Here is a 24,889-nt window from a genome sequence, read left to right as displayed (position 1 = left end):
TTTCTGTGACATCTACAGAAAAAAACAAATATAACAGACAATAACAAATTTAAAAACAAGTAGAAACGTTTTTCACAGAAACAAGTTTCATGACTTTTAATAGTGCTATCAAGAATGTTCTGTTTAGTCTACAAGAACTCGGCTTCTGTCTCGTGTGTTGTTTCTGTTTTAGTTATAGTTCTCACAGTAATTTTACCTCCACTTTCCTGCCATCTACGGAATTGGGAGAACGTATCGACAGCCAGAACAATTAATACAATAAAGCAGAAAATCTAAAACAAACAAACAAAAATAACACAAACGAAACACAACTAAATTTTTAGTTGTATAACTATATTATGAATTAAATTATCTAGCTACGTTTTTATCGTCACTATGTATAACCTAATATATCCGTATCTATGGTATAACAAGTGTGCACTCACTGAAATGTTCTGTTTGCTTTACTCAAAATGATTAAATTTATGTTAAACATACACTTAACATTATCAATAATCCATAAAATGAGTTAAAGGTCAGATGAACCATGCTATATATATATATATATATATATATATATATATATATATATATATATATATATATAATGTCTAAAAATAGCAACAATCAACATTCAATCTAATTAAGCGTGGATCAGTTTGTGAAAATAAACTGATACAGTTACTGAATTAAAATTATATAAATGTCTAAGAATATAACTAAAACACACTAATTGATACATTAAAAAGTTCTATTAGATGTTAAATAGAAATACGCAATATTTCGCTAAACAAATTAGCTTCATCAGGCGTGTGCATCTCTCAAGGTGAAATCGGATGCATGACAGAAAAATATTTTTGTAGCTTAATCTATACAAGATTTGAGGGATGGGTGTAATATAGTATCCGAGATATAAACCAAACCTTGAAAACTTACTGACATTGACAATGAACCATAATATAAAAATAATGTTAAGTCATACGAATCTTCCCGAGACAGACATGTGTACCTTACAATCATATGTAAGCATAATTTTTTATGTCATGTTTGAAGAATTTAGAGTTATTCGTTTTTGCTCAATTTACAACATTTTTCGGAAAGTTTTAAGAGTTTGACATATTATTCAATATATATAGATTTTATGTCTGTCTATTGTATAAGGTTGTTTGATGATATCTTAATGGCATTTAAGATTTTCTGGTTTTCTGGTTGTTGTCTAATCAAAACCAATATCTGCATTCTTTGTTTTTTATATATGTCGGAAGAATAAAACTTTCCTCGAACTAATAGTGTCTTTATAAAATTTGTAACTGGCGAAGCTACACCATACATTGCCTCCTTGAGGTAGATTATTGTTAGAGCTAATTTCCTAATACTTGTAGAGTACGACTTTGGTTGGTTTTGTTTGCTTTGTTTGTATAACTGTTCGCTCAAGCATTGTAATTGAGATTGATATCTGCAAACATTTAAAATAGGCACAATTAAACATGAATTATACAATATTTAGATTTTATTTGACGTTATTTCAATTACAATTGTATGGAATATTCAAAGAAAACAAGGCAACCGAAGTCTTACTCTTACGTGCATTAAAGAAAATTACATGTACATGTAGCTCTAAAGTTAAAATATGTGTCCTTTATTTCAATGCACAGGAGAAAAAAATGATTTGTCCGGATGTGTCAGATTCGTCTCTAAATGAAAAGTAACAGAAAAGATGGCTGTAGCCTATGATAAAAAAAGTTTCACGTAAAATATCAAAAAATAAGTTCCGACATGTATTGCACGAACTTATAAATGTGGACTTACTGTTGAAGCTATTAATCCTCCATTTTCTTGATATTTGCCAGCTTGTATGGCACATACCAGAAACGAAATTAAATAGAGCACGAGATATACTACATAGTGTATCAGGATCTGAAATACACGAAATGATACAAAATAAAAGTATTACATAATTTCATCACGTCCGGAGCTAAGCAAAGAAAAAAAATATAGCTGCGGTTTTCTCATATTTTTCAAAAAGTTCCAAGAATCACCACATAGAGAAAAAAAAACGCGGCTCACCGCTCACCCGCAATTATTGCATAACACTGATACAATGCCATAAGAAAACATTTCCAGATAGAAAAAAGTGCAACTTTGATCCCTCAAGGCAAATACATCTTTAACATGGCCCTAACAAACGAGTTCGGTCATGATTAACTCATTTGTAAATCTTCAAGTGTCCTGGTCACAGGTGATAAATTTTGTTATTCAAATACCTTTAGAATATGGAAAACAAAGCCTAAAATGTATACAATATTTTCGAGAGAAAATTAAAACAAGAGTGCACACACTGAAATGTCTCGCCTTCTTTACTAATCATTGATATTATGTTGATAGTCCTAAGTATAAAGCTTTATTACAACTGTCACATAAACTTAACATTAACCAAGATAGCTAAACAAAGACCAATGAACCATGAAAATGAGGTCAAGGTCAGGTGAACCCTGCCAGGCAGACATGTACAGCTAACAAAGCTTTCATACAACAAATATAGTTGACCTATTACTTGTAGTTTAAGAAAAATAGACCAAAACACAAAAACTTAACACTGTGCAATGAACCGTGCAATTGAGGTCATGGTCAAATAAAATCTGCGGGACTGACATAAAGATCATAAAATATTTCCATACACCAAATATAGTTGACCTTTGGCATATAATATTAGATAAAAAGACCAAAACTTAAAAACTTAACTTTGACCACTGAACCATGAAAATGAGGTCAAGGTCACATGACATCTGCCCGCTAGACATGTACACCTTACAACCATTCCATACAACACATATAGTAGACCTATTGCATAAAGTATGAGAAAAACAGACCAAAACACAAAAATTTAACTATAACCACTGAACCATGAAAATGAGGTCAAGGTCAGATGACACCTGCCAGTTGGACATGTACACCTTCCAGTCCTTCCATACACCAAATATACTAGCCCTATTACTTATAGTATCTGAGATATGGACTTGACCACCAAAACTTAACCTTGTTCACTGATCCATGAAATGAGGTCGAGGTCAAGTGAAAACTGTCTGACGGGCATGAGGACCTTGCAAGGTACGCACATACCAAATATAGTTATCCTATTACTTATAATAAAAGAGAATTCAACATTACAAAAATTTTGAACTTTTTTTTCAAGTGGTCACTGAACCATGAAAATGAGGTCAAGGACATTGGACATGTGACTGACGGAATCTTCGTAACATGAGGCATCTATATACAAAGTATGAAGTATCCAGGTCTTTCACCTTCTAAAATATAAACCTTTTAAGAAGTTAGCTAACGCCGCCGCCGCCGCCGCCGGATCAATATCCCTATGTCGAGCTTTCTGCAACAAAAGTTGCAGGCTCGACAAAAAAAAAATCAATCGTTTTTTAAGGGCAATGACATACGTACGGCTGACGATTTCGGCCACTTCACTTATTTGTAAATTTTGTCCTACTGATCATTTTTGTCATTTACAGTTACTCTTAATCTGTTTTAACTAAGATTATTTTAATAGCAAAACTGTAAATATGTAGAGAAATAAATTTCACTTATAATATTAGTGTCAATACTTACATATAACATCCAAAATCCTGGCAGTTTATAAATGACACGGCACAGTAGCAAGAGCCAAAGAATTAGAACAGTAATCATACAGGATATACTGTTGAATTGTACCCAACCTCCTCCTACGTAGCTGTGCCATGGATTGGAAGTAATACAAAGGAATACAATCAAACTCAGGATCTGAAACATATATTCAAACTGATTGATTGATTGAAAAAAGTTGTATTTTGTTTCACTTTCCCTCTAAAAATAGATATTTTTCAAGAAATACAGAATCAACAAATCTAATAAAAATTACATAATTACAAAAAAAATAAATAACCCCGCACCATTTAAAAGAGTAGAATGATTGATGCCTAAAGCTAGGTTCACACTGCCGATCAGACCAACTCGATCAATCTCGACCAAGACAAATTAAGCGGTCGGAGACTGGTCTGTCTCAATCGACAAGAATGTTCGGAGTGGTCTACCTTGGTCGTCATCGCTCAGACTTTCTACCCGAGAGTTTTTGACATGTCAAAAACATTCGAGTAAGGATCGAGAAGCCAGTCACTCGAGAGGAGATCGAGAATTCGTCGAGTAGCGGTCGAATTAATTGGGAAAGGATCGTGTAGAGATCGAGTTTGGACGGAATACAAATAGTTTACCGATCAGTTCTCGATCATTACGGTCTTTGCTCGACTAATATCCGATCATTTCCCGATCAACGACAACCTGTACGATATGTGATCAAGATTAACTCAACCAATGCCCGACCGCTTCATGATCACTGCGACTTCTATTTTTTTTCCATCCCAGACCAACTCGACCAATACCCGATCTCTACGCGACCACATTCGACCACTTTTCGATCTCTACTCGGCCATACACGAGTATACATGACTGCTTCACGATTCTTTAAAAATGTGTGCAGCTCTGATTAACTGTCATAACTTTGCTTCTGTAAAAATATATTGTCAACATTTATTTTTATTACAACTGTCAGCCACTGCATCATCTAGAGTGTTCAGCACCCTTTGCTGCTTACCCCTTTTTCTTTGTTTTCTACGCTCTCTTCAAACTCCGTCACAGCTATTAACCTGTCTATCTGAGCTCTAACCACCTTGCAAAACAATCCAACTGCTTTATATTCATGTGAATATTTTATATGTATAATTTTACAAAGACCTTTTGTAAACTACTGAATCTAACCAAAAAAACGAGGAACGTGTCCAGCTTGCATATAACGTTATAAAGAGTCATTACTCGAGAACGGTAAAAGTGACACCAACCAAATTCGCGCTTGATCTGTGTTTTATGGTATTGCGTTTCATAAAATTTGGTCGAAGCAAAATAAAATTAGAGAACGGAAACTATACGTACTTACGGATGGACAAGGGTAACATTTAATGCCTCCTCCGCTGCAGCGGGTGATATAAGATCAAGAATTTGGTCACGCTTGGTCATGGAAATTTAGACAATCGGGATCATCTAGTTGATCTGATCGGCAGTGTGAACCTAGCTTTACTGGTAGATGTCTATAACTTCATAGAATAAACTCAAACATTTTCTCTCAAGTACATCTTACCAACTCAGCTATTTTAAGAATAGAATCTGTGGACTTCATGAAAACTTTATCCAGTTCTACATTAGCAGTGGCAGTGGAATTCTGTTCAGTAGTTGTGTTTGTTGTCTGGTGTGTAACGGTGGCAATAACTGGCATATGATAAATCATTTTCCTGCGCTACTATCGTATATACAGAAATTCAATTCTGAAAGGAAGAATAGCAATATAAATTATTTATTCAATTTATTAATTCATCAGGCCTATAGGGATGTTATGAGTATTTTTCTTTTCTTTCTTTAATCGATGAAAGAGAACAAAAAAACTACTCTATTTGAGCTTTTAGTGTTTTATAGACAAAACATCTTTCGTTGAATACTTATTACACAATTTTATTGGATAGAAACGAAATCACGTTTAAATTGTTTTGCATTTGTCGTTTCTAGGACTTTTAAATCTGACTATGCGGTATCGATTTTTCTCACTACGTCATGTAACGTGTGTAACTTTTATATCTCAAACGTGGATCCAAGATGTCCACAAAAAATACGGCAATACTAAAAGCTATAACTATCAATGTTATACACAATGAACTAAAATATGCACACAGGCTCTTTGCCGATAAAAGGTAACAACGGACAAATATATATACAACTGTAATACAATTTAACAGCCTGTCCTCCAGATGGGACGGTCTGTCACATCAAGACAGTGTGGCTGGAACAGCTTGTCCTCCAAGTGGGACAGTCGGTCACTACCAGACAGTACACACTGGTACACAGCCTGTCCTCCGAGTGGGACAGTCTGTCACTAACAGACAGTACACACTGGAACAGCTTGTCCTCCGAGTGGGACAGTCTGTCACTACCAGACAGTACACACTGGTACAGCCTGTCCTCCGAGTGGGACAGTCTGTCACTACCAGACAGTACACACTGGTACAGCCTGTCCTCCAGATGGGACGGTCTGTCACATCAAGACAGTGTGGCTGGAACAGCTTGTCCTCCGAGTGGGACAGTCTGTCACTACCAGACAGTACACACTGGTACAGCCTGTCCTCTGAACGGGACAGTCTGCTCTGTCAACTTCCTATGTAAGATCAATTTGTACCCAGTACAAGTTGTCCTTGACAGTATCACTTACAGCTATGTAACGTGTCTACTCTTATACACTGCTCTTCCTCTGTTAGAATATCGACAGACCCCAAAGTCTGTTCCTCACCCTCTTATATAATCCAGTGCGAATACACTATTTACTGGATAGGGGTGTTCTCTAAATTGTCCCGGTACCGAACACAAGAATCCCTCTCAAACACCCCATACCCTAGGATCAAACCACTGACTTTCCCGCCAAACGTCAAAATCTACACAACGCTTCCTTCTGCATGAAATGTGTATACAACAAGATTCTCCTGGTTTACAACCATAACGACCAATAAGCATTACATTACCAAAGGCCGTACGGTGACCTATGGAACGCCATAGCTGTCTTATGTGTCTTTTTTATTGCTTTTTTATTATAAGATGGTGGTTTTTTATTATAAGATGGTGGTTTTCTATTATAAGATGGTGGTTTTCTATTATACGAAGGTGCTTTTCTATTATAAGATGGTGGTTTTCTATTATAAGATGGTGGTTTTCTATTAAAAGATGGTGGTTTTCTATTATACGAAGGTGCTTTTCTATTATAAGATGGTGCTTTTCTATTATAAGATGGTGGTTTTCTATCATAAGGTGCTTTTTTATTATAAGGTGCTTTTTTATTATACGATGGTGCTTTTCTATTATACGATGGTGGTTCCCGTGATTAACCGGAAGTGTGGAGTTTATTTGAAAAAAGGGACGTACCAATTGCTATTAATGAAATATGAAGAAAAAAAAATCAGGAAAATCAATTAAGTCTTTAAAAGTTTTAAACTAAATAACAAAGTATTTTGATACTTATTTTACAACTTCTGTGATATATTCAAATATCTTGTTTAAAAGTTTTTTGAAAAATTAAGGAATATTTCTGAAAACTTAACTACTCTCTTTCTTTATATATATATATGATTTATACATGTTATATTCTTATCAAAGCATGTGGATGCGATATTTCTCGAGATTTCACAAAGTTGCTTATCTCTAGTATTATATGTCTCTGGTTGAAGTACTTTTTAATTTGGCAAATTGTAAGACCAATGACTTAATATTCAGGACACAATGATTTTCAGTTCAAACAAACACATTTAAATATGTGTTCATTATCGATCAAATTCTTTTAATGCATGTAAAAGTCACAGTTACATAAGTTTTAATTTAAAGCATTATCGAAGAATTTCATTTAGCTGAACCATGTAGCCAACCTTTATATATAAAAAATAAAGATAAAACAGGGAATGGGAATAATTCGATATAAAACATCAAACAGCACCAACAGTGCACCAACACCACCAATCAAGCCATCAAAATAGAGACATACAGCGACAACACAAAAAGGAAAATGTACAGAAGGAAGAGAGAATTCCCGACTTGATACAGACACTCTGGCAAAACTTGGCAGAGTGGTGGGGTTGAACCATGTTTATGGGTACACTAACCTTGCCCCTCAATCTATTCGACTTCCTATCAAGATTCGAAAGACGTGCAGCAAAAAGACTTGCACAATTCAATTGCCAACTCAGCGTCCTTATAAGTTAGAAAAATTGGTTATAATGTTTTTTTTACTTTTCTACATTGGCTAGAGGTATAGGGGGGGGGGTGAGATCTCACAAACATGTTTAACCCCCGCCGCATTTTTGCGCCTGTCCCAAGTCAGGAGCCTCTGGCCTTTGTTAGTCTTGTTTTATTTCATTTTAGTTTCTTGTGTACAATTTGGAAATTAGTATGGCGTTCATTATCACTGAACTAGTATATATTTGTTTAGGGTCCAGCTGAAGGACGCCTTCGGGTGCGGGAATTTCTCGCTACATTGAAGACCTGTTGGTGACCTTCTGCTGTTGTTTTTTTTTTATTGTCGGGTTGTTGTCTCTTTGACATATTCCCCATTTCCATTCTCAATTTTATAATAATCTGTACGTTGTTCGTGTACTACCTCTACACAAAATGATACAGTTATATATAACCAATATACCACTTTAAAGCTTAAAGTTGTTGAAAGTCATGGGGTTTTATAAGATTAAGTATATAAAGAAGTTATGCAGTTATCCATTTACGTTCAAGATATGAAGGCAATTTAGTAAATTACAAATAAGTTTTAATAACCAGTTTAGTTATTTCTTTCAATGACTTCCAAACATTCAAGATAATAATCTATTCCAAAGTTAGTATTGCTTCTTATCAATTGTTGAGTTAAATCCAGCCTGCATTGATCACTTATCATGTGTGCAAGGGGTCCAAATATTGGTCTCTCGCCCTCTTCTACATCAGTTTGATCCACATAGCCTTCAATTCCATAGTCTTGCAAATTTGCTTCTCCTTCGGTAATTCCTACGGCATTTTGAAGTTGACCTGCAGTCCACAAGCTCAATGGAGATGAATTAACAGTGCGTAGTCTATGACCTGCCCATGCCTCTGCCCAAAATTGCAGCTTCCTGTTTATTTCGTCCATGAAAAAAAAGTGGAGAGCAGCTAAGTTTGTCAGTTTTAGTGGGTCTAGATAACCTTCATCTTCCATGAAATAAAATAAGTTGTAAAAGTAACTAAGCACACCTTCATACACATCTCTCCATAGTCTTTCAATCCGTTGATTATGAGTGCTTTTTCCCGTTACCATACTGTTTGGGCCTTTTTGAATCAACATGTAGTTTGCCACAGAAACATTTTCCAATCCTTTGTCAGACCTAACTTTATTGGGTATCCCATACTTTGCAACACCGGAGAAGAAACAATCCAAGACTGTTCTTGATGTGTTGTTGTCGGTACATTTTTAAAATGTTATCAATCGACTAAACCCGTCAATGCCATCTACAATTACAAATCTCAACCGGACAAGTTTATGGTTTGTATCTATGTGCCAGAGGTGATTTGGACCCATTACATTGTAAACACGCCTATGAAGCCTACCCGTACGTCTCGCCTGTACACCGGCGGTATCTAATCGATGCATGCACTCCCTCAGTCTCCATCTCTGTACTCTTATGCCTTTTAATAGAAGCATCTGTTGCAATAGTGTTTCGCCACACAATGGAAACTCTTTTATTATTTGTCCAAGTGTCAAGTCTAAATCACTGGACCATCAATTTGTGTAAAATTCATTTTGCTTAATCCGAACTGTGACATTCTTCGGTAAATGGTTCTTTCAGACACGGACAACAATTTAGAAATGTCGGATATTTTAAATCCATTTTTCAGAACACTTTTTAGAACAGACTTTGGAATATCAAATTTCGGGGGGCCGCATTCAGAGTTTATTTAATTAGGGGCGGACGTTCCATATTTTACACATTCAGTTCTTAACTTCATCATATCTGCCCTACTAGATACACCTAATATTTCCATTTCATGTGTCGAAAGCCTACATACAATGTCTGGAGTGGTTTTCTATCTCTCAAAGTTTGGAAATGCTTGCTGCAGGTTTAATTTCTGTAAAACATTTAACATTTTAATATTCACAGCCATGGCCGCCATGTTGGTTCGGTGAGATTCAAATACACGCTACGCTTCCGGTTAATCACGGGAACCGCCATCGTATAATAGAAAAACACCATCGTATAATAAAAAAGCACCTTATAATAAAAAAAGCACCTTATAATAGAAAACCACCATCTTATAATAGAAAACCACCATCTTATAATAGAAAAGCACCTTCGTATAATAGAAAACCACCATCTTATAATAGAAAACCACCATCTTATAATAGAAAAGCACCTTCGTATTATAGAAAACCACCATCTTATAATAGAAAACCACCTTCTTATAATAGAAAACCACCATATTATAATAGAAAACCACCATCTTATAATAAAAAAGCAATAAAAAAGACACATAAGACAGCTATGGCGTTCCATAGTGACCTATAGTTGGTAATTTCTATGTTATTTGGTATCTGGTTGAGATTTGTCTCAGTGGTAATCATATCACATCTTTTTATCTTCATATAAAATAATATTTAAAAGTTGGCTACAGAAAATCATAAACCAAATAATCAAAGGAGTCTGTATAAATCGAATCTGCATTTACCATGAAGTATTTCACCAACAAAAACGTCATAACAATTAACCAGCACCTTCTGAGAAACTTTTCTGAATGGTTTGCTGTGTTTGGATTTCCTGTTCTTAGTATATGTTTAAGGAAAAGCAAAACGTTATTTCCAGTAGGGTTTCAATAAAAACTTTAACATCTATAATACTAAAATAACGAGGTCCAATTTGTCAGCCGTCATCAGGTAAAAACAACAAATCAAACAATTCAACTTTATATATAGCTAATATAGGACAATGGTGTAGATTAAAAATTACACCACTCCAGACCCTTTTGTTTTCCACATAATTAATATTGCCAATAATTAACAAGTTTCGGGTCGAATCCGATACCGATACCAATATTATATTCACCTGTTACCTATTATCTTATCTATACGTTCCGCATCTGACAGGCGCACCACCAAACGGTGTATTTGGGATTTTGGTGTATACACGGGTCATAATCACAGGGTTGACACTACTAAATTCAATCATTGTCAAATTGTTCCCTATTGTAGTATTTTAATCAGTAAGACTTTCTAAGTTAACAATACGAATACTAAAAATCTGGACTTAAAATAAGGCGTATTATAGGTACAGTTTTCAATTTGTTAGCGGGCATGACGTAAAACAGCGAATCAAAGAATTCAACTTTATTATAACTAATATAGAACAATGCTGTTGATTAAAAAGTACTCCATTCCAGGACCTTTTGTTTTCCAAATAATTAATATTACCAATAATTGATAAGTTCCAGGTCGACGGGTTCACACAGAAAGAGTTTGAAAGCAGAGAAAACTGTATATCCTATAATCGGCATGACTTTAGCAGATGACAAACCAATACTAAAATAAGGCTTACACATAGTTATATACTTTAATTCAGTCACGGATCCGCGATATCACGGGTGTGTTCTAGTTAAGGTTTATGACCCCTTCTGTGACCTGTGAAGTATGAACTTTTCAAACTGCAATAGTATCAAATCAGCAAAGATAACTTTTTTTTTTTTTTTTTCAATTCAAAGTTTAATTGCCATATATACTTACAGTTTGTGACATATAACAACAACAAAAACAAATAAAGACAATAACTAAGTAACTCAATATATATATAGAAATTCAGGTAAATATTAAAGGGTCCCCTGTCCTCAGTTCCATTGACTTTTTTTTATAAAGGATCCTAGTTTATTCACTTGAGTTGGTGTTGATGGGTTAAGTATATATATATAATGAATAATAGAGATGGGCCATTTTGTACATATACCAAGGGGAAGCTTCGTGCAAAGCATAATTAATTTATTTATAGTTTCATTGCATTTAATAGAAAAAGGGAATTTGGTGAAAATAAAATCAAGAATTTTGTAGAAAATTCACAGACTTAAATACAGAGATTTTTGTTATAAAATTTGAAACATAGTTTACGCACTTGTTTTTCGATGACCAACTAGCGTTATTGTTTACAAATGTCCTAAACAACCTTTAAATTCCAAAACACCTCGTGCTGAGTCACTAAAGTCGAACGCACCCTTGAAGGTGTACTTGAATTGGTCCATATTTATATTTATTTTAACTAATATCTAAATTTATAAATTTGTTTTAAGGAAATCATTGCTAGCACTGCGTGCAATAATTCTCTTTCTATCAAGTACCGAATAATATGAGAGTACAAGGGGAAAGGCTGTGGATTTTCTATAGAATTTCCATTTTTTTAGCACTGAAACAACACAAGGGTACATAATCCTTAAACCACATGGAATATTGAGACATAAAGCTGCATGATGTTTTAAACATTGAAAATAGTACATGTAGCAACATTTCAATCTACGATCGTAAAAAATCATCAGTCTAAACATATATCAAGAGACGAATCATGTTTGCCAATGAGAAAACCGTCCATTGTATGATCTTAACGTATGAACTTGTGCATTCTATGTGTATCGTTTTTGAATAGAATGTTAAACCTAAATTATGCTCCTCGAATATAAGAAATAGAAAATTTACAGAAATGGTAAAAAACAGTCACTTACCCCATTTGGTAAAAAATCAATCTAAGTTAAAAAGTCTCTAATTGTTCAATATTTAATCATCTGTTCTTTTCCATCTCAAGTTAAGATGATAAAATTATACGTCAACTTTATAGAACAATTTATTCATTCATTTAGAAAGTTAAGCCTGGCAAGATAAAGTGGGATCTTCAAATTCTATGCCAAGAATACTACAGAGGCGGTCAAAAAACGGTTATTTTCAGAATGTTTATACAAGTCACTGATTTAAGTCAATATTTGAATGGACACAAATATCAATTACCACACACACTATACATTTTACAGAGTTGCCTTATTTTGAAACCATTCAAATAAAAAAAAAAACTAAAATTAAGTTTTTAATGCCTAGATAAATATATCAAAACTCAGATGTCCTTGTCATTTTGAGGAAGTGATTTCGACATCCATATTATATGGAATTATGAGAATATTAAAATCGATAATGCTAGTCGGTTTATAATAGAGAAAATTAAAAAATACAACATGGAGTATGGCCTATACTGAATAAACCTGAGAGATGAACATGACTGAAAATTTGAAAGAATGTATAATTTCAAACCCATGTTCTTACATTTTTATGGGTTTAAACGTATCCTAGCACCTAAAAAGAAGTTGCAAGCCATTAGAATCAACACTGAAAAAGGCAAAACACAACAAACTATTATGAAATTGAGAATGGAGATGGGGACCATGACAAAGAGACAACAATGCCTTTTATACCTTTTAATATTATATAATCAATATTTTCTTTAAGTCTGACAGAAAAGGGTTTCAATGACATATATGCTATAACCAAAGTACAATTCCTGTTGATTGTGCAGCAGAATAAAATGGGAAGGTATTATTAATAGGGTTGTACAATATTGCAAAAAAATACACTCTGATGTTACCAAATTTTTAAAACAAAACCTACGCTGTTTGCTTCAATATAAAGTTATTCATTATATTTTATCCTCAAATGATCTTCTCTTTGAAATGACCTTTGTAAATTAGTGGCGGACTCAGAAAGAGGGGAATCTAGCCATGCTCCAGTGATGCCTTTATAATTAATCATCAAACAAAATTTTTTCCCACGAAAATATGAGGGGGGGGGGAGGGGGCGAATTGGCCCCTAAATCCGCATCTGGAAACTTGGAAACTGCAATTTATGTGCATTTTGCAAGGAAGATCCCTGAGAATCGATAAAACAATCAATTTCGGGTTATCATACTGTAGCTGACATCTGGCACACTCTGGATTCTTGTGTTGGTTTTACATTGAACGTGAATTCCATTAAATTCGGAGAATACCGTTTTTTGCCTGTATGCAATTTATAAAACACACTTTATCAGAAATAAAGCTATTTTACTTACAAATTACTTTATGTACAGATATAAGATGAAATATGCAAAACCCAGTACAAAAGGACTTCAAACTACTTTAATAAAAGAAAACTTGATTTTAGAAAAAAACATATTTCCTTCTGGTTTTATCAAAATAGATGCAGTTTGGTTACACTCACTTTTATATCATATGTATATAGTATTGGATTTTTTCTAATATGAATAATTATCTACTTACCTTGAAGAATTGAGAAAACTTTAAGTCGATGTGTATGGCGTGAAAAAAAATCCTAATTACTACAACTACAACTTTCTACTTTTTGGGGTGAACTGTGTACTAATTGAAAATAGTTATGAATTGCAGAGTAGATAAACTTTATTAATTTTTAATAGGAGGAAACAATTCATTTATCATTTCCTCGTCTGAGTTTGTATGACTATTACATTGAATGAATGAATTAAAGTTATTATTTTTACATCCGGCCGATCCTAAATTCAAAATCAGTTGATTGCCACAGTTCAAATTTATTTCCATAAAAACAGTCTCACAATCTTATATAATAAACATTTATTCATACGAAAGATCTGAAGAACGGGACAAACGGCTTTATAAATGGAAAGATTAAAATAATAAGATATAAAAAATAAATTAGGAAAATATCTCTTTCAATGTATGTATGCATAATACTTCGTAAATGAATCGTGAGGATCTAAAAACAAGAACCTATGATAATATATAATTATATACAACAAAACGTAAACATGGTTAAGCAGCTAAGATAAAAGGCATAAGGAGGAGATATATTGTTCCAATTTCCAGAAGTGTTATGTTTTCTTCCTTAAATTAAGGAATTGTCCTAATTTCACCAATAGATTCTTGGAATAAAAAAAATTCTCGAAGCTCTGATGATCCTTATATTTATCGCTCACGAGATAAGGCATGAAATTGAAACAAAACAACCACTATTTGTGTTGAACGGAGTATTGGTCTATTGAAAGTGACAATCGGGAAAAAAAACTTTTCTTACGTGGAGTTGCGATATTTTCTTTTGTAAATGAGATGTATTGTGGAAAAATTTCAGACATGTGTTTGCCTTTGTGAGAACGAACGCTAATTTTCGGTAAGTAATTGGTTTTTCTTTTTAAAACGGAGACTATTTAATATGACAAACGTGTGTACATGTATAACTTTACTTGCATTGTTTAATTCTAACTCCAAGTACGATATAGTGTATGTGTACGAGAAGATATGAATTACTAGTATATGAAACCTATAAATTGCACTATTTAATTTTGAGGTGTACAAATACTTTGTAAATTATGTTGTTGTAAGATTGAGCAACCTAAGTTCTGCTCTTAGCCTGTACTTAAAAGACAAAAACAAACCATTGTGCAATGATGATGTGCCATTATTTTTTGTTTTAAACAGTATAATATGCTAGGTGATTATACCAAGACATCATTAGTATTTCCTAGATTAATAAGTTGTGTTCTTCTGTTGTGCTGTTTGACCGCCGTCCCAGGTTAAGGGCTGTTGAACGCCCATAAACATCGTAAATCCCGTTCTATTCTGTATGTACTTGTCCTAAGCCAGGAGACTGTAGTTCACTGGTTGTCGTTGGTTAATGTCTGTCATACTGGTTATTTTATTTGTTTTGTTATAATTAGTTGTAAGTTTTCTCTATTGTATTGTTTTATATTTTCATATGGGGACCTTTTATAGCCGACTATACGTTATGAGGTTTTATCATTTTTGAAGACCGTATGGTTGCGTATAATTCCTTGAGAGGAGTTGAATTAGTGGATGATCATTTAATTTCCAACATTTTCTTGGAATTTCAAGGCCTGTCCTTAATTTCAAACCATCGGACCATTTTGTGGTTTTATAAAAATTTTGAGCAGTGATCATTTTATTTCCAACATTTTCTTGGAACTTCAAGGCCTGTGCTTAATTCTAAAGGCCATCGAACCATTTTGTGGTTTATAAAGATTTTGAGCAGTGATCATTTAATTTCCAACATTTTCTTGGAATTTCAAGGCCTGTGCTTAATTTAAACTATAGGACCATTTTGTGGCTTATTTAAAAAATTTTGAGCAAGGACATTTATAAACTGCTTTAAAAGTTTCCCAAACTGAGCATACTCTAACAATTATAGATCTCAAAGATGATTTTTTGAATTTCATAATGATTTTAATACCATAAATGTATAATTAAACATTACTAGTATGCGCTGCGAAAAAAATGTGTCATTAAGTTAAGAGAATACACCGGAATAAACATTGATATTTTAAAGCCTATTCATTAAAAGGGTGTTCTACTTCTGCCGCTTTAGCTTCTTGGTGTTCTATCATTGAAAGATATTAGACAATTGCCAACTAGACCTTTGCAAAGACTTGTATACCTTTAATTACAAGAAAGTTAATTCTTATACCTATAACGATTTCTCTACTGTTATTTTTACTATACTATATATAAAAATATTAATTTTCGCGAACCATTTAGGTCACGGAAATTCCAAAATATGGCATCAGTAAGGAGAGTTGTGCAAATAATGTGAATACACAGAACCCCCATCCAAATTATCTCTAGCTAAAAGTATTCATCTTTTTCTATTTTATATGTACTAACAATATTCAATTTTTCTATAATTTCGATTAAAATATTCCAAAATCTGAGTAAAAATAAATCGAATGCCCCAAATAAACATTGTCTGATTGGTTGAAGTACTGTGGCGTCGATGCTTAGCATAATAAGCCTCGATGTAAAGCACACGCTTCACAGGAATAAGGAGAGTTTTACGAATAATGTGAATACACAGATCCTCCATCCTATTTATATTTTGCTGGAAATGTTGCAGTGTTCATCATTTCTGTTTTGATTCTGCTTACAACATTCCATTTTTTCTATAATTCCGATTTAAATATGTGGAACCCGCAATAAAAATAGATGGCCTTAATCACGTGGCCTCAATGATTTAATAGCAACGCAAAAAATTCCATTAATCATGTTGTACTTTGTTACCAGTCGGAACTTCTCGGCCTTTCTCGTTGCACGAAGTGAATAGCCGAGTAGTTCCGATTGACGATGTTACATAAGCCGAATCACACATACAGATCTTTGCGCTCAAATGTAATTCTTGGTGAAGTATACAGGTAACTTCGTTTACGAAAATTTATACACACTTTTTCATTAACATATTACCAGACTTTTGCATATTCACGTTTTTTTATGCTGAACTGTAGTCGAATTCAATTCTATACATTTTTTTTTACGTGAAGCAATAGGAGTAAGAATATTTTTCGCGCCAATTTAAGCAGCTTCATCACCGTCAACAAAATTATTTATTGTTATTTTCGTGAAATTTTAGTCATATAGTTTATCAATTAGAGAATTTTTGGTAAGTATTACTTATTAATGTTAAGGTTCTACTGATGTGCTTCTCTAGACCGTTTTGACGGTTCGTTTTATCCCATTTATCTCAATACTATCTCCGATGACAGAAATGTCAACCCGACCTATTCGTGTCGAAAGTGAAAATCGCATCTATTTGATGAAATAATTTCTTCTTCAGCGGTTCATGCATTATTTCTGTATTGTTTGATAACCAATCACATTCACGTTACATGTTTGCATGAAAATGGTTATGTATTAGTCAATTGTAAGGGCGATGCAACATGGGAGGTCAGTGCGCGATCACGTGACATTATTATTTGTAAACATACATGCTCCCCGTGTAACACGTGTCTGAATTATCCTTTCAAAGTGTTATGAATCTTTCAATCACTATTTTATGATATTTCTTTTTGTTTTTAGGTCTGCATATCAGTATAGTCCAAGTGAATTAGTAATAGTTCTGAGTTGTGTGTTTTTTTTTTGTTTTTTTTATAGAATTAGAAGGTAACTATAAGTCTACATAAGTTATATTTAACTAATGTCTAAAAAGATAACTCCACTTTCCCTCTATATTTAAAACCGCATACTAATTTAAACAGCATTTGCTCCCCTTGAACACTAATATGCCCCTTCCCCGTCATTTCCCTTTAAATTTGCGCAAAAGTCATACTTTTAGTCCATTTACATTAATGACCGATTTGTGATTTCACCATCTTAACTGCAATTTTCATATTGAACACATTTCACCATTCAGTTTCCCACGTTTTTTGTCTTATATGAAGGAGGTTAACTTTTTAGGTCATGTTTTCCTAAACACCTTATTGCTATTTGGTTAGAGAACACAATTAATTTGTAGTGCATTTCTTTTAGAACATATATGAAAACTAAAAAAATCCCACCCGCGCTTTCTCAATGAAACTTTTACAGTGTGTTGTACTACTTTTGGGACAAATTATATCAAAATTATAGAAAACTTCATCGTCTCTAACCCAAAATATGGACAATTTTATCTTTAGGGCGTCTTGAAATCTTTTGACAGCTTCCGAAGTCCTATATTTCAACCTTTTTCACCTGGACCAAATCACTACTTTCCTTTAAAATTCGGGACCCAAATTTGTTTACAGTGTAATTTCACCCCCCTACTTACAATTTGAGGCATTAAACATGGAGAAATTAATATGGAAGGGGTATTAAAATTAGTGGCAAGTAACCCACTATTAGCACTAGGGGCTGTATTCATGAACAATGAAAATCAAGGGACGACAATTGTGGTCTCGGACCTAATAGGATAGAAAGAGTTGACAAATCTTAAAAAAAACTTAGTATGACCAAAGCTTAATAAATTATAACACTGCTTGCAAAGTTTCACAACAATAGGATATACATTATAGACAATATGTTAAATTCTATACTCATCTTTGCGTGTTAAATTTTGACGTGAAAATTGGAAAATTTCAACTATCAACATGTTTGGCTTTAAAAATTAAAATATTGCAAAAAACTTCCATTGAAATGTCTTAATATATCATTTATTATGTTCATAAAGCAATAGAGTACTCATTTGATTTATCAGACTTAGCATAATTATTCAAAAGTCAAATTTATATCAGCCTGGGCCTGAAAATTGATGTTTTTCAATGAAAGGGGGCCTTTCATGAAGATGTAATATTTTCCAGCAATTTTAAATTTGTGAAGCTTTTTGGTTATAAATAATCCTTACATATCTATGTATTGCATGTACTTGAAATGGAAAGAAAAGTTACAAATATCATATCATATTAGTTTAAAAGGGTCTTAAGCCAAGTAAGACTCGAAAAAAATAAGGGTCAATTTAGGCTGTGCCACATATTTCCATTAAAAAACGCATATTGAGGCTATAAGAAATAAAAAATTGTGTCTTTTTTTTTCATTTCTATACTCATGTGACATGATACAACAAATCTGAGCACAAAAAGGCTCTTGCAATTAACTTTTCTTGCAGAGAGAATGGTCTGATACAAAGATTTTTGGCTTTTTAGTGAAAAACTTGAATGCAATTTTAGTGTCAACAGGCTTATATTTAAACCACTTGCTATCCTACAGAAGAAAAGAAAGATATGTGAAATGGAACAGGTACAATAGACATTGTAAAGTGCTTTTGGTTCAAATTTAGTGAGGTCTTTATTGTGGACTTCAAATTTTATGTACCAAGAACCCCACTTTTGACTTCATCCAAACAAGGGCGTTAGACAAGGGTCATTTATACAACACATTTTGCACATATTGTCTGAGATAATCTTCTTTTCTGTAGATCCCGAGTTCATAAACAAGTAAAGGAACTAGATAAAGGCATAGAAACACAAGTATTGACACATGAAAACCTGTCCGATAGAAAGTCAGGATGCCATGTATGCATTAATATTGAAAAAGCCTTAAAATGCCTATTTTGACCATAAAATGCCAAAATTGGTAATTTTTGTAGAAATTATATAGAATAAAAGTTTGAATCCTTTAGTTTCATGCTATTTGACAAATTGACACCACCAAATCATTTAAGGAAGTTGCCCAAGTACAGATTCTATATTGACAGACTTCACCTCTTAGGTCCAAGAACACAATTAATTGGTAGCGCATTTCTTTTAGAACATAAATGAGAATAAAAAAAATCCCACCTGCGCTTTCTCAATGAATCTTTTACAGTGTGTTGTACTACTTTTTGGACAAATTATATCAAAATTGTAGAAAACTTCATCGTCTCTAACTCAAAATATGAACAATTTTATCTTTAGGGCGTCTTGAAATCTTTTGACAGCTTCCGAAGTCCTATATTTCAACCTTTTTCACCTGGACCAAATCACTACTTTCCTTTTAAATTCGGGACCCAAATTTTTTTACAGTGTAATTTCACCCCCTTACTTACAATTTGAGGCATTAAACATGGATAAATTAATTTGGAAGGGGTATTAAAATTAATGGCAAGTAACCCACTATTAACACTAGGGACTTTATTCGTGAACAACGAAAATCAAGGGACAACAATTGTGGTCTCGAACCATTTGTCTGTCTGGATTGTTAAAACCACAAAATCAGATAGTGATGAATATGCAAGTTTTCAACAATCCCGGAAAATACGAAAAATACACCTTATCGCTATTTAATCCAATCTCGAAAAGACAGTCAAATGTACAACTCCCTGTTTGGGTCAAGTGGCTGAAAATAGAGTTTTTTTAGTAGAGAGCTGAGGGAGTAAAAATTTTAAAAAGCGATCATCAAGAAACTTTAAGGGGGTGGCGGGTCTAAATCATTTATATAGGATTTCTCTATATTTTTCTATAAATGAACTTTATATTATTATAGTTAATAGAAAAATAAAATAAAAAAAGTGGGGTCACCCTTCATTTGCGCTCATAATCAGTCTTCCAAAGAAGCATACATTTATGTAAAAGTGTTTTTTTTCTGTTGAAGTAATAGGAGAAATAAAGTTAATATCGAAATAAAAAAAGAAATTTATTACAGAAATATAGGTCACAGATGAGTTGAAAAAGATATTTCAATTTTAAAGCAAGAAAATGACATTTACCCACCAAAGGGAGATCATTTGGAACTTTTTCAATGATGAATACATTCTAAAACAGGGACAATACTTAAAGGGGGCCCAGTCGCCCATGGCTCCTAGATTTTGAGCTGGGCCCCTAAACTTTCAGTTAAATATTAGTTGAACATATACAAACTAATTATGAAATATCTGGTCTGGGCTCCTAGCTTGAAATTCCCAAGTTTAGTCCCTGTAAAAGTCATCTGGGGCCAACACAAATTTATTGTTTTGAATGATTTTTGTACCATATGATAAAGTAACAACTACAAAAGGTAACAAATAAAATTTGTAATGAAAAACAAATGTTTATTTTTTTTCTGAAAATTTTATACCCTTGAGGCTCCTTAATCATGTTAATATAGTATGATCCACTTTTTTCGAAATTAAAATTGAAGTAAAAAATTATTTTGTTTAAAGTTTTTACGGTAAGGGACGACATCAAAAGATCAATGTAAGATAAAAAAAACTTAATTCAAATAGTTTGGGGGTTGGACTGCGGCAAAATATATCCATATGGGTCAATCAGTTTTTCCCAAATTAAGTTAAGAAGGGGGTAGGGGGGTCAGTGAAAAAACTATGTGAATTAAGTTTTTTATCCTTCATTGAACTTTTGGTGTCGTCCTTAAGTTAAAACAGGTCTCATAAAAAAGTATTGTGCATCAGTTTAAATTTCATGAATTCTTAAATCACATGTATATGAATCATGGACTATAATTCTTTATAGCAATGTCTGTTAGCCATTTAGGGGTCTTTTGCATTTAAAGTTCAGATTAAGTGGGTTTATTTTGCGAAAAATGACCTCAATATAAAGGACAATATATATATATATATACATTATATAGACTCAAAAAATGGTATATCAAACAGAAGACAAAAAAGGGAAAATATAGTGAATTTTGGAGAATTTATATTATTAAATGTACATGCATTTGAAATATTTAAGATCCATGGTGACCTAGCTACCAGTTTAGAAAACAGTGATTTAAATGCTAGTCTATTAGAGGGATATTTCATTTTCATTGGTAGTAGATATAGAATCTTATTTTATCATGAAGTACAATTTGAAAATGACTTTGGGGAGGGTTGGGATCCCGCTAACATGTTTAACCCCGCCACATTATTTATGTATGTGCCTGTCCCAAGTCAGGAGCCTGTAATTCAGTGGTTGTCGTTTGTTTATGTGTTACATATGCTTCAGTGAGTGATTCCCTATATAATCAACCAAATTTTTCCCATAAAAGGGGGGGGGCGCCCCCCCTGGATCCACCTATGGTCTTAGATAACATTTTATAGTTATGAATATTTTGTCAGTTGACTAAAACTAGATGGAGGTGTGTGTGTTCTTATTTCCAACAGATGTACACTAAACCTATATCAATTTGTGCATAAAGCAAATTGATAGTTGCTAGATACTGAATGATTATACCACAAGAAAGTTTTAACCTGTGCATATATATAATTAAAATACGATAAAACAATCATGTCTTTTTCAGGACTTCTGAATACAACCATGTAGTATGGAATGTTCTTGAGATATGGTTTTGGTCGATGGATGTTCACGAAGGACCTGTAGTACAAAGTATAACACTGGATTTAGCTCTTTGTCTAAGTGTATTATTAAATTACTTTGCTTTGAGCTCAGTTCATTGTTATGCAATTCTTTCTTTGTAAAATAAAGATTTGACAGACAACTCTCATGTACAAGGATTTGTCAAAGTAGTATCACCTCTTATGTACAATGTAAGTATTAGGGAGATAAAAGCATTCTATTTTAATTTGAACCAAACATATTATGTTTGTTCAATTATGTTAAAAAAATGATAAGCTCTATCTAGGCTTATCGATTTCTTAAACTATATTTCATTGTTCATGCTTGAAATTTTTATACAACCACAGAAATTTTTGCGGTCCTAAATAGGTATCCTGTCGTCGTCGTCCGAAGACAGATGGTTTCCATATAATAACTTAACTATAAGCAAAAAGAAATAAATAAAATTATAACACAATGTTTATAACCACAAAAGGAAGCTTGGGATTGATTTTGGGGGTTATAGTCCATAAGGTTTAGGTTCCAAAGGTGCCCAAAACAAGCATTAATTTAGTGTCAGTACAAAAAGTTGTGTATAAGTATTTCAATTGCTCTGAAATTGTACCATAATGTTTAATACCATAAGTAGAAGGTTGGGGTATATTTTAAGGGTTATTGGGGCAAACAGTCGAGGAATTGAGGGCCAAAAACAAGCATGTTTGTAGAGTCGAGACCATAAATTGTCCAGAATGGTTGTTGAATTACCTAAAACCAATGCTTTATGAAATCTTCTTTGAAAATTAGAGTTGTCTTTCTCTGTCCAGAATAGTAGTTTAATCATCTTAAATTAATGCTTTATACAATATACAATGCAAAATTCACTTTACTACCAACTGATAAATTAAAGCAGTCTTTAATAACTATTCAGTGATTACAAGCACTTTGATTATCATTCTAGGGTTATGCCCTTTTACAAATGGAAACATTGAAGAATTATTTAGTCTTAACTTAAGTTTGTTTTAACTAAATCTAGTGAACCATACCAATAGTAAGCAAATACATATGAAAAAGATGTGGTATGCTTTCCAATGAGACAGTTCTCCACAAGAGACCAAATGACACAGAAGTTAACAACTATAGGTCACTGTACGGACATAAACAATAGGTAAAGCCAATACCGCATAATCGGCTATAAAAGGCACCGAAATGACAATATAAAACAATTCAAACAAGAAAACTAATGGCCTTATTTATGTTAAAAAAAAAATAAACAAAAAACTTATATGTAACACATAAATAAACGACAATCACCGAGTTACAGGCTCCTTATATCATGTTCTCAAATCTAGATATCATCTCCCATATATAGAAAAAAAACGTGTGAAAAAATTAATCTATTATGTGTTGCTCTCCTAGATACAAAATGTATCCAAAATCAAAGATGTAGAACATATTCTATCATAATCCTTCAGTAACTAGTGTTATTACTGTCTCCTCCATGCCTGTCATGAACATAAAAAAAAATATTAAATAAATAACAGTTCTAATGCTCAGGTTGGTTGTCACCGTGCAACACAGTTAATAATATAAAAAACATATATGAGACAACTATCAACAAAAGACCAAAATGACACAAACATTAACAGTTATAGGTCACCGTACGGCCTTCAATAATGAGCAAAGCCCATACCGCATATATAGTCAGCTATAAAAGGCCCCGATAAGACAATGTAAAACAATTCAAGCGAGAAAACTAATGGCCTCATTTATGTAAAAAAATGAACAAAAAACAAATATGTAACACATAAACAAACGACAACCACTGAATTACAGGCTCCTGACTTGGGACAGGCACATACAAAAATAATGTGGCGGGGTTAAACATGTTAGTGGGATCCCAAGCCTCCCCCTAACCTGGGACCCCTACAACATAAGAACAAACTATAAAAATCAGTTAAAAAGGCTTAACTCATCAGATAGACAAAAAAATAACACCATAAAGGAAAAACATAGAACTCCTTTTGTCATAAGACACTGTCAAACATCCAAACATACTATCCACACTCATCTGTGTCCACACTTGTGCTATAAATAAAATATGAATTAATCAACTGAAATTTTAGTTTAGGTGTAAATATTTCCTTACTCTCGAAAACTAAACCATGCTAAGGATAAAAGTCTTTTAAAGATATTACCTTTTTTATCAAATCTGTCAGTTCGATTAAACTGTATATTTGCCGAACATATAATTTTACCTGTATTTATATACTTTTACATTTACGTCATATCTATAATACTAAAAATAGAATATTATTTAAGGTACTGAAAATCTTCCGAACAAACTAGTAAAGAGAAATTAAGTGAATTTATTCCTGAAATGTTTCGAAACAAGCAATTAAACGTTCATTTTGCAACTGTGTTAAAATGAGATACTTAAAAATCATAATGTTCACCATAATTTAAAAGCTCAAATAACCTTTGCGTGACTTTATATGCAATATTAATAAATACAATTATACATTGTTTAAATTCTCCTAACCTCGACAAAGCATAGTCGTAGCTGGAGTTTGTTGAGAGAATTTAAAACATTTGTTTCTGGTTTCAGTTAATAATTTATTATTAATATCTTACTAAATGTCGTATTTGTTTGATTTTGTTTGGATTTTTATTTTGCGTCTACACGTTTAATCAGCTGTTTTATTACTCGAAGAACGAATGCGAAATAAGAATGAGAATTT

The 24,889-nt window shown here is 33.0% G+C and overlaps 1 protein-coding gene across 3 annotated transcripts; it reads right to left on the bottom strand.

Moving 5' to 3' along the window:
• Window positions 1–81: 81 nt before the first annotated feature.
• On the bottom strand, window positions 82–24,426 carry LOC139524447 (plasmolipin-like). Of its 3 annotated transcripts, none has more exons than XM_071319226.1 (5): window positions 24,347–24,426; window positions 5,153–5,336; window positions 3,595–3,765; window positions 1,789–1,896; window positions 82–272 (listed from the first exon to the last, which is right to left on the bottom strand). In XM_071319226.1, exons 2-5 carry the CDS (start codon window positions 5,297–5,299, stop codon window positions 129–131), a joined length of 570 nt encoding a protein of 189 aa, XP_071175327.1. In that variant the 5' UTR covers window positions 5,300–5,336; window positions 24,347–24,426; the 3' UTR covers window positions 82–128. The 3 variants fall into 3 exon arrangements, with proteins under 3 accessions (XP_071175327.1, XP_071175328.1, XP_071175325.1); XM_071319227.1 differs by lacking the exon at window positions 24,347–24,426 and adding an exon at window positions 13,894–14,080; XM_071319224.1 differs by lacking the exon at window positions 24,347–24,426 and adding an exon at window positions 11,715–11,816.
• Window positions 24,427–24,889: the final 463 nt, after the last annotated feature.

The sequence above is a fragment of the Mytilus edulis genome, chromosome 5 (genome assembly GCF_963676685.1).
Source record: "Mytilus edulis chromosome 5, xbMytEdul2.2, whole genome shotgun sequence".
In the NCBI taxonomy this organism is placed as follows: Eukaryota; Metazoa; Mollusca; class Bivalvia; order Mytilida; family Mytilidae; genus Mytilus; species Mytilus edulis.
Note: the sequence above shows the minus strand (reverse complement) of the source record. Positions and strands in the feature narration are given on the sequence as shown.